The sequence below is a fragment of the Marmota flaviventris genome, chromosome 10, assembly GCF_047511675.1.
Source record: "Marmota flaviventris isolate mMarFla1 chromosome 10, mMarFla1.hap1, whole genome shotgun sequence".
Taxonomy (NCBI): Eukaryota; Metazoa; Chordata; class Mammalia; order Rodentia; family Sciuridae; genus Marmota; species Marmota flaviventris.
Window position 1 is genome coordinate 21,523,893 of NC_092507.1, and position 19,870 is coordinate 21,543,762.

General features: G+C 54.6%; 2 protein-coding genes across 12 annotated transcripts in view; one reads left to right on the forward strand and one right to left on the reverse strand.

Annotated features, from left to right (window-relative positions):
- The window catches only part of Epb41 (erythrocyte membrane protein band 4.1), a 155,550-nt gene extending 148,954 nt beyond the window's left edge, over nucleotides 1–6,596 (forward strand). For all 9 annotated transcript variants that reach the window (XM_071617546.1, XM_071617545.1, XM_071617547.1 and 6 more), the window contains 3 exons: nucleotides 164–244; nucleotides 3,275–3,379; nucleotides 4,369–6,596. In XM_071617546.1, coding sequence (XP_071473647.1) covers nucleotides 164–244; nucleotides 3,275–3,373 — 180 coding nt within the window. In that variant the 3' untranslated portion in view covers nucleotides 3,374–3,379; nucleotides 4,369–6,596. The remainder of the gene's footprint in view (nucleotides 1–163; nucleotides 245–3,274; nucleotides 3,380–4,368) is intronic.
- A 528-nt stretch (nucleotides 6,597–7,124) lies between these two features.
- On the reverse strand, nucleotides 7,125–11,747 carry Tmem200b (transmembrane protein 200B). Of its 3 annotated transcripts, none has more exons than XM_071617555.1 (2): nucleotides 11,535–11,747; nucleotides 7,125–9,146 (listed from the first exon to the last, which is right to left on the reverse strand). In XM_071617555.1, the coding sequence occupies exon 2, from the start codon at nucleotides 9,124–9,126 to the stop codon at nucleotides 8,206–8,208; it is 921 nt and encodes a 306-aa protein (XP_071473656.1). In that variant the 5' UTR covers nucleotides 9,127–9,146; nucleotides 11,535–11,747; the 3' UTR covers nucleotides 7,125–8,205. The 3 variants fall into 3 exon arrangements, with proteins under 3 accessions (XP_071473656.1, XP_071473657.1, XP_027792947.1); XM_071617556.1 differs by lacking the exon at nucleotides 11,535–11,747 and adding an exon at nucleotides 11,113–11,160; XM_027937146.3 differs by lacking the exon at nucleotides 11,535–11,747 and adding an exon at nucleotides 9,661–9,847.
- Nucleotides 11,748–19,870: the final 8,123 nt, after the last annotated feature.

The following is a 19,870-nucleotide window of genomic DNA, read 5'->3' on the forward strand; positions in this document are numbered from 1 at the left end:
TGCTCATCTTAATAGGTTCTGCCAAGATTTTGGACATGTGGGTAAGAGGCTGTCCTTTGCAGGTTAAAATTTGGAGCGCAGCTTTCAGAATAATCGTTGCTATTTTGTTTTTTCTTTCTTGTTACATTGCTGATCTCCTATGACCATTTTCCTTTGGTTACAGACTGTAAAGGGTGGAATATCAGAGACCCGGATTGAGAAGAGAATTGTGATCACAGGAGATGCTGATATTGACCATGACCAGGTAGGAATGCAGGGAAATTTTGAACTTGGGAGGGCAGGAAGATCAATGGACATGAGAGTGCTGTGTACAAAGGGTATCTCTGCCAACTTCATTTCCAAAAAGCTTCACAGCCATAGCTTTTGAGAAGAAGAACAGGACTGAGAAGGTAGAGGCCTGTGGGTGGGGGCAGCAGAAGGGGAGCTAGGAGGTGTAGCGGAGGAGCTTGGGCTGTGCGTGGACCTAAGAATTGGGCTCAGATGCTGGCTCTCATTGTATTTCAGCACTCAACTCCCCAGGCCTCTGATTCCTCACCTGTCAGCCAGGGATGATGGTGCCCTCTCTCAAGGTTGCCTGCAGATCTAGTGAGGTGCTGGATGTGCAGCCTGAGACCCATGGTGGGCTCCATGTTATGAAGGAGGAATAATGTCCTAAATCTGTGCTAGATTATATTGCAACAATAGAAAGGCTCGGTCCCTGCCCCAGGGCACTGTAATAGCTGAGGAGAGAACTGGGAGAGTGCAGCGTGGTGGGCAAGACACCAGAAGGCTGGGACTTGGTTTCTGTCCTAGATCTAACACTAACTTGCTGTGTAACACTGGGCAATTCACTGCACCCCTGTTTTACCTCTCCTAAAAGAGAAGAGGTTGATCTAAATAATTTCTGGGCCCCTTCCTGGTGCTAAAATTCTATGTTTTTATGTTAATTAGGTGCTAATTGTGTGCTGCAAGCAATTAGCAAATAATAAGGTCAGGATTAATGTTCCCAATTCTCTTCTGGTTGAGGTTAGAACAGTAAAGCTGCAGAGGAGAGGGGGTGGAAGAGACTGCATACAAATGCTTCTGGAATCATTGACAGGATTGCTAGAGCAGTAATTCTGTGGCCTTTATGCTGATATGCTGACTGCCTGAAGAAGAAGAAGAAAAAAAGAACTAAGCTGCAGTGCTGGCAGTTCCCTCGGTAGCAGGGTTGAGACTTACAGCAGGGAAACTGGGCTCAAGGTCCCAGAAACAAGACTGCAAATCCCAGTGGAATTTGCACTTGTATGTAGATGGCATGAAGACCCCCACTACTATGTATCATTATAATGCACCAATTTTAAAAAAGCCCTTCGAGAGACCTTGCAGGCCACATGCCCAACTCGGTGGGCCCTGCCTTCCCCAGCCTGCAGCTGGGTGATTCGAGCCTCGCTGTGCTGGACAGTAAGCATGAGAAAGAAGGCGATCATGGTGTCAGGAAGACAAACCGTGCTGCATCCTGGCTCTCAACTTACCAGTGCCCTGGAGCAACTTACAGTAACTACTTCTGTGAGCTGTAGTTTGACCATCCCTGAAATAAGGATCATCACGGGTTTCTTTAGGGTCATTGTAAAAAAGGGGAGCAAGCACACCTGAGAGCTCAGAGAGATGCTCCGATGAACCAACATCAGAGCAGTGTTGCTTCTAGGAACTGAGGACCGTGTGGAAGGAGACGACGTGGTCTCTGACTGGGGAGGGAGGGCTTTAGGCAGGGAAAGTAGTGTGGCACAGCTTTTCAGGGAGAGGGGGAGGCAGAGTCACAAGGAGAGGGCTTGCACTGGGTCTGAAATATGAGCAGATGGGTTAGAAAAGCAGGAATGGTGAGCAGGGGCCCGTGGAGGTGGCAGGTCTAAGAATGGCTTTGATGGAGCCAAGAGACCAGGAGAGAATTTTGCTCTTTTTCTGTCCTGAGATGGTCCTTAGGATCTAGGGTGAGCATGAGCAGTTGGCTGGTCAGTTCTAGCCAGAGTCCCTTTTTTGTTGCTGTTGTTGTAGATGAACAGCATGCCTTTACTTTATTTTAATGTGGTACCGAGAATCGAACCCAGTGCCTCACACATGCGAGGCAAGCGCTCTGTCACTGAGCTACAGCCCCAGCCCCCAGAGTCCTTTCTGATATGGGATCTGCTCAGAGGCTGGCAGCCAGGAGGGGTGCCACTGCCCTCCTTTGACTTTTCTGTGGTAATGCAAACTCTTCCAGGTGCTGAAACAGGGTCCCCTCAGAAACTAAAAGACAAGGTGGTAAACTTAAACTTCCTGTTGCATTACTTATTACCTGTGAAACAATAAGCACTTTATTTAACCTTCAGCTTCCCATTCTATAAAACACAAATAATGATACCATCCTAATTTTCTCACTTTGAGAAGATCAAGTAAACAATAGCAGGGCGTGATAGCACACACCTGTAATCTTAGTGACTCAGGAGTCTGAGGCAAGAGGACCAAAAGTTGAGGCCAGTCTCAACAACTTGGTGATACCCTAAACAACTTAGTAAAACCTGTCTCAAAATAAAAAGGGCTGGGAAAGCTTGGCATGGTGGTGCACGACTGTAATCCCAGCTGGTTTGGAGGCTAAAGCAGGAGGATTGTGAGTTCAAAGCCAGCCTCAGCAACTTAGTGAGGCCCTAAGCAACTTAGTGAGACCCCGTGTCAAGATCAAACATAAAAAGGGCTGGGAATGTGACTCAGAGGTAAAGCACCCCTGGGTTCAGTTCCCAGTACAAACAAAAAGATTAAATAATAAGTAATGGGCTCAGGCCAGTGTTCGGTGCATCACGGGCCATCCACTGGTCCTTCCTGTCTTCTACTTCAGCCCTGACATTTCTTCCTTTTTTTATCACACACTTCTTTCCTTTCCTGTCCTGAACTTCCTGGTTACCTCTTGGGTGGGAGAAGGTCAGGGATTTGGGGATAGGACATTTCCTAGATGGAAGAAGGAAGTACATTGTTAAATCCTGCAAAGGAGAAAACTGTGTTGAACAGATTTTGTCCTATAGATTCCCTGCTTGCTCCTCTGAGACCCGCCCAGTTAGGTGTGGTCACCCCTGAGGTCCCTCTCTGATGCTCTGAAGACAACTCTTGCCTTCCCTTTCTTGTCCTGTTGGTCCAGGAGCCTCCCTGGGCAGGAGAGGGTGGGAAGAGGGTCATCAGCTTAGCTTATGCCGCCATGGTGCAGCCTGAGCTGGGTCAGCTCTGGCCCTTGCCGGCCTTCACAAGCCAGCCTGTTTTTTCCTGATGGGCATTGTTTCTTTTATAGGTCCTTGTACAAGCCATCAAGGAGGCAAAGGAACAGCACCCAGACATGTCTGTGACCAAGGTGGTTGTCCATCAGGAGACTGAGATCGCTGAGGACTGAGCTCAGGTAATAGGTGTTCCTGTTGGGGTTGAAGATGCCACTGTCCCAGCCTGAGAGCTCTGGCAGGAACTCTGGAACCCACTCTGGGAACCCATCACTCCAGAGGGTGTCCACACTGGGACTTGATAAAGGAAAGGCAGAGGAGATAGTGAATTATTTTACTTTAACCAAAGCAGGCTGCTGGGGCTGAGGTTGTAGCTCAGTGGTGGAGTGCTTGCCTACCATGTGTGAAGCACTGGGGTTGAGCCTCAGCACCACATATAACTACATATATATATACATACATTCACACATAAATATATTGTGTCTGTCTCCAACTAAAAAAAGTAAAAATAAAAAAAAAAATTCATGGGCTGGGGATGTGGCTCAAGCGGTAGCTCACTCGCCTGGCATGCGTACCGCCCAGGTTCGATCCTCAGCACCACATACAAACAAAGATGTTGTGTCCGCCAAAAACTAAAAACTAAATAAAGATTCAGAATCATAAAAAAAAAAAAAAAAAAAAAAAAAATTCACAGTGCCAAAGCAAGCTGCTGTTGTGTCCTGTCCTGAACAGTACCAGCAGTTTGGGGTAGGAAGAGGGACACCAAATTTGGATATAACATCCCACCTCCTGACTCCTCCTGCCCCCCTGCTTCTCCACTTCAACTCACCCCCTTTTGCTCTGCTCTCTGTGGCACCGGCATCTCTGGAATTTCCAAGCCCGAGCCTGGAAGGATCAGAGAACTGTCACAAAGAGCCAGATCAGGGTATCTGTAAGTGTGCAGATTTGGGACAGGTGGGAAAAGGCAGTGACACTCTGGGGCCAAAAACTAGAAGCAGGAAGCTACTTTGGGGAGCCAAATAACACAGTTTACAAAGGATTTGAGAAAACTATCAATCACAAGGTAGGATATGCCCAGTGCTCAGGTTCTGATTGTCAGTTAAAAGGCCACAAGAACTTGGCAGTGGGAGTGGGAACAGAATTTAACAATGTGCTTCTTTCCTTCCTCTAGGAACTGTCCTGCCCCCAACTCCCTACCCTTCTCCCATCCAAGAAAAACCAGCGATGATACAGAGCCAACCTGCAATAGTCAGACTTCAGATTTTCAAGATTACTTTAAACCACCAGGAAGTTTTCTTCATTTTCTATTTGGAGTTTATACCAAGAGATTCTTCTAGCTATCACTGATCCTTTTGAAGACCTTTTTCTATATTGTGATACCAGAAATTGCTCAGCTTTTCACTCTATGGACTATTTCTAAAGAGTTTTTTACGGGGTGGTTTGTAACCCCTCCAACCTAGCCTCTCCCCATTTATTTCCAGCCCAGATTCTAACAGGGTCCACAGAATTCTTCAGGAAATCCTCCAGAGACCCTGTCAGCTGTGTTGGAGGCCAAAGTCAGCTCAGTGGGACTCCCGCTCCTGCCCTAGTTTTACACCCTCTGGATGACAGCAGAAGCTTCATGAACCAGCTCTTTCTCAGAGCTAAGATGCCACTTTACCAGAATGTCAGGCAGCATGACTGCTCTGATCCACAGACCCCCAGAAAAATGTCCTGTCCCTCTGTTAGAGTGTTTTTGGTGAGGCAGAGACCTCCGCTGAGAATGTAGTGCTGTTCTCCCTCCCTCCCTCCCTCCCTCCCGCGCGCTCTGTTTTGGAGCTTCTTTTGGTCAGAGACATAAGAAATTGCTTCAGGTAGATCTGATACTGTGAATGTTTGAACATACCCGTGGCCTTCACCTCCCCAATTGCCCTTGTACCTCAGCAGCAGCGGTGGCTCTGCCAAGCACTCCCCTAGGCTCCCGTCTCAGGAGACCAAAACTCACGGAAAAGTAGGCACCTTTGGCCAAAAGCTCTAATGGAATGTTTTCAGTGGCAGTTTGGGGAAGGAAAGCTAATGAGGTTTTTAGAATAAGGTGTTCTAGTTCTGGGAGTGCGCACTTCATCCTGAGGAGTGGCGCTTACCTCAGTCTACTAAGGAGTGTTTCAGGTAACCAGGTCTGGGCCTTTCTTTTATTGTCACAAGGGATGTAGCTCAGACAGGAGGCTGTGTTCTCTGACCTTCCTCCTGAGAGGCACCTGCCTGAGGACATCCTTCTGGAGCAAGGGGATTATCGGCTTCTAGGGACCATCCCTCCCATAAGACACCACATGACGGGTATAAGCCCTAGGGCTGCTCATCCCCCCTCGCCACCTGAGGTCTGTCAGGTTTTGTGGACTTGATTTGTGGTGAGTTTTGGATTTAGGTTTTTTATTTGCCTTGGTTTTGAAAGTGAGGACTGATGTCCCCAATTCCTGGTAAGGATTTGGGGCATTTTTATTCAATAGGGCTTCTCTAATCCTCCAGCTTGCTTCCCACAACAGATCTGCCTGGAAGCTTCTTAGAATCCTAATTCTAGGCTAGAAGCGAACTTCATGAGATTAGTCAGTGAGTCACTGACAGCGATCACTGGGGCTCAAGGACACTGAGCATGAGCACAGTCTGAAGCCAGCAGCACGTGTCCAAAGTCTCTACTAGCCGAGTGTTACTTAGACAAACTCAGCTGATTTGAACTGATTGCGAGTGTGTGCGTTTTTTTCTTTTAGTTCTCACGTGAGACCACTATTGCCAACAGGCAGCTCAGGAGGGAGGGGAGAGTCGGGGGAGTTATGACAGGCTGGGGAGCAGTGGGTTGTTCTGTCTTAGGAGCAGATGTACAGGCTGTGGCATAGGGTCTGACGTGATGAGGCTTTCTGGGGGCCCCAGCCAGGACTGTGTTGTCAGGTTTGAACCCCTGTCCCATCAAACAGACGGATAATGAGCTTACTTTCAAGTGGCCAGGTGTCCTGCTGAAGGAGCCACCAGTGCTCACGATGCTGAAACCTAGAGCTGGGCGCAGTGGTACGCACCCAGGATCCCGGCTGCTTGGGAGGCTGAGGCAGGAGTTTTGTAAGTTTGTATCCAGCCTTAGCAACAGAGCAAGACCCTATCTCCAAAACAAAAACTGGAGACCTGTGGGAGGAAGAGGATGGGCGAAGGGAGGGGCGCATGCATGTCTCTTCAGCATCCCCAATGTTCTGTGCTATCCAGATCAGTGTGGCAGCCTTCATAGCACAGGACCTTGCATCTGGGGGCCTAAGCTTTCCTCAGCTCTGCCGCCAGCTCCCTCCTCCTCTGTCAGTTGAACCAGAATTACACTAACTTCCTCCCAGGCCGCTTCCCCTTCCTCCCATTCTGGCAACAGATCTTGGAGTTTGGCAATTGTTTGGATTTTTTTTTTTCTTTCATTCTGCAATTGTGTGTATGTGTATGAGAAGAAAAAAACAGACTGTCCAGGTAGAAATGGTAAAGCGTGGGGAGGAGAGTCACATTTCCAGGATCCCAGACAGCGATTCCTAAAGTGACTCAGACACACCACAGTAACAACTCTCACTGCCATTTTATTTTTACTTCAGAACTAAAGATTTCCTTCAAACCACAGGAGAGCTCTGCCACCTACCCACAAAGCAAGGTCTGCACTCACAACCAAGGGCCCAGGAAGCCTAACTGCAGGGGACATCATTCCCCGCCCCCACTGGGGCCATCACTATATTCTGGGGGAACCTTGAGCAGCCAGGGGTGAGGAGACCACCATCTACCTTGGGAAATGGAGCCAGAGCTATGGCTTGACCAACACCCCTTGATGCTCATGGGAAACCTCTGCCCAGGAGCTCAGCCCCAGGCTGGTTGTTTTTACAAATCTCTCTCAAATGTATTATTTTGGTGACAAAAATGAAGGAGCTTTGTAAATTTTAAAAATTATGAATCATATCAAGTAGTTGTTTACATTTCTTGACAAAATAGGAACCATGGCAGCAGAATCAAATTGGCAAAATCTCTAGATTAAATAGGCAATAATTAGGTCTGCTGTTTTGGCCTTTTGTAGTAAGAGAAGTGGTTGTAGTGTTTAGATATGTATTTGGTCTTGCTTCTTGTATTGCATTTTTCAATAAACTTCAAAAAAAAAAAAAAAAAAAAAGCCCACTGACTCTAAGGATTGATCTACTTTTGTATTTCTCTTCTATCAGTAACTTGGGGAAAATTAAAGCTGGATGGGGAGACCAAACCTGAAAACATTTTCTAAAGTAAGCTCCCCACATTGGCCCAAATGCAGCTTCAGTGTTGTACAAAGGGGTTTCTGAGAACTGGCAAATGCTTTTTGCCGGCTGAAGGGAGATTGCGGCACAGGCCACAATAAAAAAAAAAAGAAAGAAAGAAAGAAAAAGAGGAGGGCTTCTCAGACCTCTCTGGGGAGTGGTCAGACCTCAGTATGAAGACATTGGCAGTAGTTAGCCCTAGTGGGATATACCCTGCATGGCTGAAGAAAGGGTTTGAGCTAAAGGTTCAGTCCCCATCCCAGATGGCAGTGGAGGGTCTCAGCACCCTCCCATTGCCCATCTTCCCAGAAGCCCAAGCTCTAGCCCTACTCTGGAGAGGGCCTGTCTGTCCCAGCCTGCAACATCCCAACCTACCTTCCAAGTCTTAGAGGTCCTTGCCCACCACTTTGGGTTTGTTAAGACACCAGGTGCATCTCCCAATCACCTTTGGCCTGGACCTCCAGTCCCCTCAGGTACCTGTCCAGGGCTAAGGCCACATATGGAGGCTGAAGAAATTCCTGAGGCCGAGGCATGCTGGTCTCCACACTCTACTTTAAACCACTCCTGCTGGCTCATCAAGCCTTAGTGCAGCTACCACACACAGGTAGGATGCCTTAACCGCTGCTGTGGTCGGAGGTCCATCTCAACCTGAGATGTGCCTGAAGCAGCTATGGTCTCTGGTCCTGTTATCATGGTCCATGCTGCAGCCTCATAGCGGGTTGTCCCCCTACTCCTCAGACCCGGGCCCCCAAATTCTCTCCTCCCAATTTGGCATACCCCCCCAGACTGAGACGGTCCAGCCGTGGCCAGCTTCTGTGAGCACAGTCACGAGCAGCTGGGGTCCCAAGGAGGAGCTCCCCAAGGCCCAGATCCAGAGACTTGGAATGTTCAATGCAGGAGCCAGAGGGCTGCACTGTGATGATCACGTGGCCAGTCTGGGTTCGTGGAGCCCAGGGAGGGGCCAGCCCTGGACCCTTCAGCGGGTAACTGTTGAGGAGGGCAGGTAACCCGAGGCGAGGATTAGCAGGCTCTGAACGCAGACTCCGCACTGACGGGACGGGTGAGGTACCCCGACGCGGGGACAGGTCCCAACTTTCTGGCTCCGCGCAGCCTATGGCTAGGGGAGTCCTTGGGCCAGGGCTGGGAAGGAGAGCGCAGTCCCAGCTGGGGCCGTCGGGGGGCCGGAGGGCCTGGTCCCGTAGCACCCCCTGGCGGAGTCGTCGCGTCTCCAAGTCTCGGTTCTCATAGAGAAGCGTGTTGGCACAGATGAATACAAACAAGCCGACGCCCATGATCACTGGTCCAAGCAGCCGTAGCCGCTCGTGCGGGCCATGACCCCGGCCCGCGCCGCGACCCTCGCGTCGCAGCTCACTAACAGGGGGTGAGCTGGCATTGGCGGCCCGGGGCCCCGGGGCCCCGGCACGGTGCGGCCAGTAGCCGGCCACTGCGATGCCCATGCCCACCAGCACCACGAGCGCCCCCAGGGCGGCGAACGCCCCCGACGGCGAGCGCAGCCGCAGCCGCGCCCGCACCCGCAGAGGCTCGGGCGGAGAGCGCGGGCGCCGGCGGCGGCCCAGGCGGCGGCCCAGGCGGGAGACGCGGCCCTCGGGGCTCCTCCGCATCTCCCCGCAGTCTCCCGGGCTCCCGGCTGTCATCTCGCTGTCGTCCGGGCGCTCTGCGGAGAGAAGACAGGAGGCGGGGCTGAACCGACGGGCCTAGGTTCGGGGCTCCGGGCTCGGGGGTCCAAATCCGGGATGGGAGCTCGGGCCGCCTCGCCCTGGCCGCTTGGAGATCCCTGGCGGCCACCCCCGGATTTTCCCGGGCTACGAGGCAGGGAGCCGCCCCCGCTCGGGTTTTCCGCAGCGGAGCTCGGAGCCAGGGACGCGCGGCAGAAGCCCGAGTTGGCCCGGCCCGCGGGCGGAGAGGAGGGCGGGGGCTGCGGGCTGCTCCCTGGCGCAGGCCGGGTCGCGGGGCTCCGGCAGTCTGCGCCCTCTCTGCCTGCCCGCGGGTCCCGGGCCTCGGAAGGCATGAGGCCCCCAGCAGCCGCGTCTCGGGGTAAGTACGGCCGGGGTCGACCCCACCCCCGCACGTGGCTGCGCCGTAGTAACGGAGGGAGGGGGCGCTCAGACCGCTGGGTCCGCAGGGGTCGCTCGCGCGCTCCACCCCCCCCCCCACTGCGCTTTACATACCGCAGCGTGGGAAGGAGGGGGTGTCACCGACTCCAGCCTCTCCTTGCCCGCCCCCTCCTTCCAGACTTCCTCAGTCAGCACCGGAGCTGTAGCAGGAGAGACTTGAGATAGACTCCGGGAAGACCGCTCTGATCAAGACCAGCCAGTCAGAGGAGGCGGCGGCGGACTTTGCCCAGGATCTCTTTCAACTCCTCCAGAAGAGGCCTCCCCCTCCCCCAGCAGCCAGGCTGGGACCTTGGCCGGAGGCAGGGGGCTGCCAGTAGTGGGCGCAGGGCCTCACCGGACAGACTCTGCTCTCGGCTCTCCGGTCGGCCCAGGCAAGGCTATTCCTAGGTTGCGGCGTTTCCGATTCGGGCTGCTTGGGATGAATCATCCCCCTTTCCCGCCGCCTGGCCTCCTTTTCAGCCTCCTCCGCCCGAGGCCTCAGTGGACCGCGTCCCAGCCAGAGCAGCAACGCCCAGAGCCCCAGGGTTCGGGCTGCACAGCTTAAACCCCTCCCAGCTACAGGATGTGCTGGGTCTGCGACCTGAGGACCAGATCCCGGCCGGGACAGGAGCAGCAGGGCTATAGGTGATGTGGGCCCCACCGAAGGGAGGGCGCGGAACGACACGCAGCCCCCATCCAGGCCCCAAAAGAGGAGAGTTAGGACTCGCTGTCCTGGAGTGCGTCCTTACTCCCCCACTCTGATTTCTAAGCAGCTGCAGCCCTGAAGGCATAGCCAAGCCTCAGGGAGGAGGATTTGCCACCCTGCCCACGCCCCAGCCGCACCCCGAAGCCCAAAACAGGACACCATTCCTGCCTCGGACAGCACTGCCCCAGGTCCGAGGCCTAGATAGAGTCGTAGCGTCTACCGCGTCCAAAGACTGGTTTTCATAGGTGGAAACTGCGGCCTGACGGGGGTCACACCGCCACACGAGGCGGGGGCTCCATCTCGGCCGACGCCGGGCTCCTGACCCTACCCCTGGGCATGGCACACCTCTGGGCATAGCCACAGGCGCGTCCAGGGAGCAGGCGAAGCCCATTACCCCCTTATCCCTGGGTATGGAACCTTTTCCCAGTCCAAGACAGCAGTGACCACCTCTTCTCAAGCTAGAGCTGGCGCCCCAACCCCAACTCCTGAAAGGTCACTCCTGAGCCCGGGCCAGTCCCTGCCAGGAGGCGAAAGCATGCAAATCAGAGACTCGTGGACATGTTCAGAGACCCCAAGACTGGTGGGCTTGGGACGACGCTGAGGACCCCATGGAGGCGGAAACTAGAGTCACAGCCGGATGATCCCAAGGCGCGGGAAGTTGTTCACAGCCCCATACTCCGGGGTCCCGCCACCGTCCGCGTACCTACTCCGGCCTGGGGAAAAGGAAGGACCAGGATCCCGCCCCTGTACCTCTCCCGAGGGAGGAGCCAAAGAAAGTTAGGGAAAGTGGGTGGCGGGCCCGTGGCTCCTGTCCTGCTCACCTGGAGCTGCCGCGCCGGAGTAGGTCCGGGTCCGAGTCCGCGCGCCGCGGTTCCCCGCACCTCCTAGATCTCCACGGAGCCCCGCCCCGGCCCCGCCCCGCGCCGCTCGGCCCCGCCCCCGCCGGCTCCGGAGCCCCCCGAACCGTCCGACCCGCGCGGCGCTGCAGGAAGGCGCAGTTTGGGTCTGAGGGCGGCAGGTAACCGCTGTGTGCGCGCCTGGCGACTCCGAGGGCCCGCGCCCGACTCCCCACCCTGGCTCCAGCTCATGCAGCACGCAGGGACCTGGAGGGTGCCCCTTCCCCACCGGAGCCTCTGCCCAGACCCTCAGCCCGGGGAGTCCACGCCCGCCCCTCCTGTCCCCAGAGCCCTCCTTTCTTCGCCGGGAGGCGGCCGAGCCCGACCCGCCCTTCCGCCGTGCGAACCTCACTCCTTCGTCTGCCAAACAGGCACCACGTCGTCTGCCTTTCAAGGCATCGAGAGGCGACAATCAGACGTTGGGGGCAGGGCCCACCACCCAGGGCGCAGCCTGGGCCACCCGAGCCCTCGATGGACATCAGCCACGGTGGCCGCAGCAGGGACAACCGGGCTGGGAAGGAGAAAATCAAGCAGGGTGTCGAGGGTCCGGCCTCAGTCGCGCCCACTTCTGGCGGGGAGCTGCGCTGGCCCCACTGAGGAGGCAGTGCTGAGGGCCGCGGCCACCCGCCGACGACGCGCCGGGGCCCGGCTCCTTGCCCACCCGCCCGGAGGAAGAACGCGGAGCGGAGCGGCGGGGGCCGGGCGGGCGGCCAGTTTCCATGATGCGCGGGGCGGGCTCGAGGAGGGGCGCTGCGGGCCGGCTTCCAGGCCCAGCGGCCCGGCCGGGCCCCTCGGGAAGAATTTCCGGCCTGGGATTGATTATAACCCGCCCCTCTCCTGGCCGCGGGACCCCCGGGCTCGTGGGGCAGAGGCGAGGGGGATGGGCAATAATGAGACCCGGCTGTGCGCCCCAGCCGGGGACAAGACTCGAGGAAGTGATGGGGAGGGGCCGGGTCCCCGAGCCGCTCAGCCCAGCCAGCCTCGAACCCGGCCTCCGGCTTTGTGCAGCCGACCGAAAGCATCAGCGCCCCCGAAGGCCTTTCCGAGCCCCCGGGAACCAGGCATCCTCGGGAGGGACCCAGGCCAACCCCGGACGGAGGTTCCTCCCGAGGACCGAGGGAGCACCAGCAGTCCCCAGGTGGCCACAGTGCGTGAGGCCGAATCCCGCTTCCCCGGCTTCGCCCTGCGGCTCTAAGAGCCAGGTTAAGGCCCGGTTCCTGCCTCCTGAGGACTGAGTTGCGAAGAGCTCTCTGGCTTGCTCGCAGAGGCGCGGCCTCCCTCCTGCCTCCTGCCTCCTCCCTACTCTCATCTCCTTCGCTTTCCTTTGCTCTGGACCACCCCCAGCGACCCACTCCCCACACACTGCCTCAACCACGCCCCCACTCCTGCCTCCGAACACGCGGCCCTGTCAGGGCTCACTGCTCTTCCTAGGGACACGAGTTCTGGGGGGAAAGCCTGGACCGTCTCCCGCCCTTGCTGACCTCTCCTCTGGTGATGGCTGTACCACTTTCTCTTCCACCGGCTCCTGGGGCTCGCACCTTGACTGGTTTCCTCTCTCCCTGGTGGTGGGAATCTTCCACCTGGGCCACAAGCCCAGCTTCACTCTCAGCAGCTAGACACCTCTCTGGCCCCGTGGTGACCATCCCCTGTCCCACTCCTTCCCTGTCTCCCCTTCACAAAGTCCCACTGTCACCAGAGTACACTGGTACACTAGGTCACCTTAGGCTGCTGCTGTTTTGTTTAGTTTTCAATTATTATTGCTGTTTTTCCATGTACATGACAGTAGAGTGTATTCTGACATATTAGTATCACTTACTCCTATTAGAATCAGGCTGCTTCTCCCCCACCCCTTCATCCAGCAGTCCATCAAGTCTTGGAGACTGCCATTTTCATCTGGAATCAACCTCTTATCCCTTCCCCATGGCCATGCTCCTGGTCCAGGCCACCCATCTGGTCCGGGCCATCAACCTCCTCTGCCTGGAGAAGGCATAGTCTTGCCACCTCTTAATCCCTTCTACCCTTCTGCAGACAGGCACCCAGCATCTTTCTACCCTGAATCTGACCCTGTAATTACCTACTTAAAACCCTCAGTGGCTCCCTGTGTTGTCCAGATACAGTTTAAAATTCCTTCTTGTCTCACAAACTGGCCCTTGGACCTCTCACACTGCTCCCTCCTGGGTGGCTGAGCTTCTTTCTGTCTGTCCCCAGACCCTCTGTGCTCTGGCTTCCAGGCTTGGCAGGATTCTGGCTGTCAGGAGCATCTATTTCCCTTGCCACCACCTCCTCCTCCTTCAGAGCTATGGGCCTTCTCCTAGCCCCTAGGCCAGGCTAGCCCCTCCTTTACCCTTCATGACATGTCCTCATGTACCAGAAACTTCCCTGTGCACAGCACAGATGAACTGAAACCATCATTTTCAATTGAGTCCATTTGTTGTCTGTGGCCATGACGGGTTGGTCTTGCTTATCTCTGAAGCCCTGTGCCCAGCATGATGTCTGCTCACCGCTGGCCCTCTCCCCCTTGTTAGAGGAATGTGTGCAAGGCCTGTCTCTCTTACTCTGGGACCCTTTCCTACTCTCCACCCCTAGGGCCCTGACCCAGGAGCAGAAGGAAAGGGGTTCTGCAGAGGCTCAATTTCTTCATCTGTAAAAGGACAAGGAACTATTTCCCTCCTGGTATTGTTTTGAAGGCTGAATAAGAGTACACATGCTCTGTGCCTGGTGCAGACGGGCGCCAGCCAACAGCCCCTCCTTCCTATAACCATGGGGTTTCAGACACAGAGGCCAGTGCATGGGGTTGTTCAGGGTGGCAGGGGGCGGAAGGGGTTCTTTTCCCCAGATATAACCTTGTTTAATTCTGTTGAGAACTCTGGGAGGTCAACGTTATGCCCAGTTTTGGGATGAGAAACTGTGGCAGACGCACTTGCCCATAGACCCAGCCAAACTAAGTCTCTCCCACTGTGGAGGGGCCTCCCAGGGCCTGCCTGGATTAACCCTGTGGACATGTAGCAGCCTCAGTACTGGGACCATGTCCCCAGGAGGCCTGGTTCACTCTCAACTCTTCCCCCTGGCCTCTGTGTGACCTGGACTCCCAGGAGGGCCCTGGATGAGATGTCCCCTGGAGACCAGGATGATGAACATTTCCTCTTCCAAGCTTCTCTGTGGGATCAAGGAACCTGACAGAGTGACTCAAGGCTCCACGTCCTCTTCAGAATCCACCCTGGGGAGAAAGCCCAACAGCTGTCGCCTCCTGCATGCACAACCTAACCCCGAGCCACAGAAATTCAGCAGGGCCTCAAAATTTATCTTTTCTAAGAACAATGTGCTGGCCTCATCTGGACAGCCTCTGATTTCCTCCTGCAGCCCCCGTTGATGCCGGTGTGTCCTAGGCACAATGTCCCCTTACGGCTCTTGCCCAGAGAGACCTCAACCTCTCTGGCACAGAGGGAGCATATGGCCTGGGTCCCAGCTTTGCTGGGACTGCTCAGTAATTCCCAGAGTGGCCTTGGAAGTGTCATGCACTTCCCTCTGCTCCTGCCTCTGTAACGTGTCCTCTGCAGGCAGGACTGGTGTCTGGATGTGATGAGGAATGTTTGGCAAATAGAATACAGGATCCCAATCCCAGTGCTCCAACACCCAGGTGGGGTCAGTGACTGGTCCAGAGTGACCCAGCTTATGCATGGCAGAGCTGGGCATCAGGACCTACAATCCCAAGTCCTAGTCAGCGCTCAGGTTATGAACCCCAAATCCATCTCTTCCCATCCTGTGGGACTTCTGTGCTGGGCAGCTCTGGGCCTCTTCCCAGGTGTCTCTGTGCTGCGGGCAAGACCACAGGGAGAGTGAGCTCCCCCACTCCATTACTCTCTGAGCCCAGAAAAGAGAAGGAAACAGAGCCTGGGTGAAGCTGGGACAGTCAAGGGAATGAGACCCTCGTGGGGAACAAGGCAAGGCCAGGTCCCTGCAAGTCCTTAGGGGGACAGCAGCTGGCATGTTACCCATCTTACAGAGCTGTGCCCAACTACCAGCCCTTGTATATACCCTGACTTAACGCCCGTGAGGTGAGCTCCCTCCTGGGCCACTCTTGTGGAGTCCAGCTTCTGTGAGTTCCAAGCCTGCAGCTGACCAATGGCAGAGCCAGAGTCAGAACCAGGCTCTAAGCAGCTCTGTGACTGTGGGCAAGTCAGGTCACCTCTTCAGGCCTGTTCCCTGCTCTGCAAAACAGAGACAATGGTAATAACAATGTCACAAAAATGCTACAGTGAGGATCCAGCCCCTCAGCCTGGAGCACAGTGAACGCGGCGCACAGCGGTGCTGTGGTTTCCTGGCCTTCAGCTGGCGCTTGCCCATCCGTTCCCTCACCTATAAAATGTGAAATGGAGGCTGATAATTACAGCCTTTTAGCCATCTTCTCTGAGCTAGCTGTTGGGGACCAGGGAGGGGCCAGCTCAGGCCTCATCCAGAGGCTTTAGGGGTTGGCAGGAACAGACATGTCCATCAAAAGTTATGGCAGTTGGCAGCAGCAGACATGGGGAGTCATGCCCAGACAGCCCCAGGGCAGTCGGTTCACCCCAGAATCTGTTTCTTCATTAGACAGCGTGCCAGTCACCTACCTTGGAGGGTCATCAAAAGCCTCGCCTGGAAGGACCCAGTAAAACTTAGCTGCTGTTATTGTTCTACTGCTGTTGACCCCCCTCCTATGTTCTAGCTCATTTCTGCATCCTGTTTCTTATTTTTGAACATTCCAATCCGCCCATCTTGGATCAGGCTTTTTCCCTTGGTTCAATCAACTGGGGAACAGAGGGAAAGGACAGGGTTAGGAAGTCCAAAGGCATAAGGGCTGGCAATGTCGATTCTCTCAGAGCCTGGGAGGGATGACAGGTCTCAACAAGGAACTACCAGCCTTGGGGGGAGGGCAGGTTGGACCTTGGGAACTGAGTGATCTAACAAGGGCTTGGAGTAGGACTACTGGCTGGAAGAGTGACCACGGGCACATGCCTGCCACTTATGGTCTCAGCTACAACATGTGTGTCCCTTGAGGGGCTGAGACTGGAGGGTCACTGTGAAGATTTGCCTCCCCCTCATCTATGGGTGCTCATGGATGACAGGTCACAGGAAGAAAAACCTCAACAGAGAAATGATATATTTTTGATCCGGGCGCACAAGTGCTACCAGCTACTCTGGACACTGAAGCAGGAGGATTGTGAATTCAAAGCTAGCCTCAGCAATTTAGCGAGGCCCTAAGCAACTTAATCGAGACTCTGTTTCAAAATAAGACAGGGGGCTGGGGATATAGCTCCGTTGGTAGAGTTCTTTCCTGGCCTGCACAAGGCCCTGGGTTCAATCCCCAGCACCCCCCCCCCCCCCACACACACACACATACACACACAAGATATATCAGTGGTTAAGTGGCACCAATAAATAAATAGGGCTGGGGGTGTGACTCAATGGTAAAGTGACACCAATAAATAAATACATAGGGCTGGGGATGTGACTCAATGGTAAAGTGTCCCAGGTTCAGTGCCCAGTACCAAAAAATGAAAAATAAAATACAAAGAGAGGAGAGAAAATTTTTGAGAATATCTACAAGTTTCTCTTTCCTCTGCACTTCTGTGCAGAGAGGCCTGCCTTAGGAAGGCGCAGGACTACAATCAACCCACAGTGACAGCCCTTAACACCTAGAAGTCTGGGTTTGCTGTAGACCAGGAGATGGGAGTAATTTGTTACAGCAGCACAACCCACAGAAACCTGATTAATACACCTGCGGTGATAAGCGCTGGTTAAAAAATAGTTAATCATGTGATTGCTTTATTTCAGGTTCAGAACAATGGGCCTGGTTGATGTTGCCACCACAGAGTTTAAAAACAGTGATCTGCAGAAGAGCAGCATGAAAGGTATTTCTCTTTCATTTACAGCTGGGCGGGGTGGACAGGGAGCCCCCTCCCCTGCTTTACTGTGGTTTCTCCACCATCCCTGGGGCGTGGCACCCCCTCTTGTCTTTATGGTTAAAGATTCCTCTTTGTTCTCTCCCCAGCACCAGCACGAAGACCATCCCTGAGAATGGGCTGGCAGTGCACACATCTAGAATGTTCATTCCCCAGTTTGTCAGACTGAGTCACGTGTCTTTTAACTGGCTCCAAGGGAGGCCGAGGTGGGGGGTGGCTCCTGGGAGACAGCTTAGGAGTCCACATTGATACCACTTGGATGTGGCACCTCCATTTGGTGACAGATCACATTGCCGATGAAGTGATGAGCTCTGTGTCACTCGGGAGGAAAAGGAGAGGCTCCCCCACCCCGCCCTCCACGAGGGATTCAAGGTGGGGAGGCTCCAGGGCAGGCCTCAGTTCCAGCGGGCTGCCCTCTGCCTCCTGCGGATTACAGGGCTCTGCACCCAGCCGTGGGCGGGAAGGGCTGGGCCGGCCCGGGGATGGAGGTGCGGGGGCGCCCCCTAGTATCTGGGCCGCGCCCTTGTCCCTCGGCACCGCTATCGCTGGGCCAGCCGCCGTCCTCAAAGGCTCCCCACGAAGTGACCCTGGCGCCCACCCGGAACCCAGGCCGCAGGCCTTTGGCCTCCTGTATGAGCCCCCTTGCAAACCGCCGGGTGCCTATGACTGAAGGATTCCCCTTGGGGAGGTGGGAGTAGAGGAGGAGGAAGACGCAAAACTTTGTGTCTGAACCAAATGGGACCCAGCTCTTCAGGGCCTGGGACGGGGCTCCAGCCTGTTTTTTCTGGCCAGAGTCCCTGCTACGTGCAGTTTAACAGGATCCCCTGCGATTCCCCTAACGACCAGCGAGGGCAGTGCTACCCTCCCCCTGCGCCACAGATGGGAAAACTGAGACCCAGATACAAAATCCCTCGGCAGGTAAGCGATAGAGCTAGGTCCTAATCTAGGACTGTCTGTGTCTAAGCCCACCTTCTGGCCTTGGATTAGTTGCCCCTACCCTCCACACCCCGGGGCTGTCTGGCCTGGAGTCTAGCTTGGGCGTCACCCAAGGCCGGTAGAGGTTTGCTTCTTTATCAGACAGAACACGCAGACTTTAAATTTAGTGGTGACTGTTTCACTGCTGAAAGGGGACAGGAGGCTCCGAGAGCTCCCTCATTCCTTCACCCCTTTGGGGAGGTGCAGAGGGCATCTGCATGGGTGCCTTTTTCCTAGTCGTTTTAGAGGGGGAGACCCAGGACATGGCAGGCTGCGGAGGGGTTCCTCACAGGGTGCCTTCTCCCCAGTGGGAAACACCGGGAGGAGGGAGATGGAAGAGGAGAAGGCAGCCCAGGGGGAGGACTGGCATGGAATGGCTTTGAGGACTGGCATGGAATGGCAGGAGCAGGCAGAGCTGTCCCTCAGGAACTCCAGGCCAGCCCTGCAGGAGACTGACTTTATCTCCTGTAAGTGAAGCAGGCACAGAGCTTATTCCCTGCTTCCAGGCTCAGGGGTGAAGTGACCCCACCCCAAGTAACAGAGTATGGGAAAGTGTCAGGACTTCCAGCCAAGTCTGCCTGACTCCAAAGCCTTCTCCACACAGGGTTGGGGGATGAATAATTATCCCCACTTTACCGGGGCCCAGCGAGTTGAAGTAACTTGTTCCACATCTGTAAAATGTCCTTACGGGGGAACTTCCAGGATGGAGCAGCTCCACTTACAGAACTTCCTCCCCGGCTCCTGGACCTGGTGAGGCACAGACAGGATTAGATCATTTACTTGGTCTCTTTCAGATACTTTCCAGGAACTTCACGTCCCTAATCGTATTACAGCAAGGAAAGCTAGCCAAGCAGAAGAGGAGAGAGTGTTCTCCGAGGGCTGGGGGTCCTTGGAGGTTTCCTTCAGAGGGACATCAGCACCTCTGATCATTAAGCAAACACACTCCTGCCTGGAGGAGCAGCCCATGCTGCCGGGCCGCTGTTGGGTCGGGCCCAAATCTCTGGTTTGGAGGAATCACCAATAATGCCCAAGAGGTTTTTCGAACTACTTGGCTAACTCTTCTTGCCAAGAGATACTTGAGGGGGGAAAATGATGAATGAAAGAGCATCGAAAGAATTACAGTTGGTTTTAATGGTAGCTAACGGACAGTTGTGGATCCTTCTCCTTCTCCTTCTCCTTCTCCTTCTCTTCACATTGTAGTCATTGAAGCATGTGGTCAGGAATATATTCTGGAATGGGAACGGAATCCATCAACTCTGGTGGCTGCAAAAGGGTGCCCAGAGGGGATTGAGAAGCGGCCTTTTGGGGGCTCCACCAGTTGCTGTTGTGAAGAGCCCTAGCGTAAGCGCCTTTGTACTGCAGCACTTTTCTTTGAGTTGTCACCTCAGGATAAAGAGCCAGGAGTGGAGTACTAGGGCTCCTGCAGATCTCCCTCTGGATCCTGAGGTGACTTCCAGCCGCACCAGCAGTCTAGCAGCTCAAGTTCACAGTCAGGCCAGCTGCACTGGGTTCCTAATAGAGACCAGGTGTTAGGCAAGGCTGCAGGCTTGTTCCAATTTGATTTCTTTAGGAATATCCCAGGGTTCTATAATCACTCTCTAAAAAACACCAACGTTGCCTGGGAAGTGTGAATTAGGATAAATATTTTATACAAAAAAGGAATTTTGATTCTTTGGAATCAGATTAAATCTCCACTTGCTTTTTGGAAGGCTGTTTTACTGTGAATTCCACACCTCCGGGAAACTGCATAAACTTGAACGTCCAGCTCC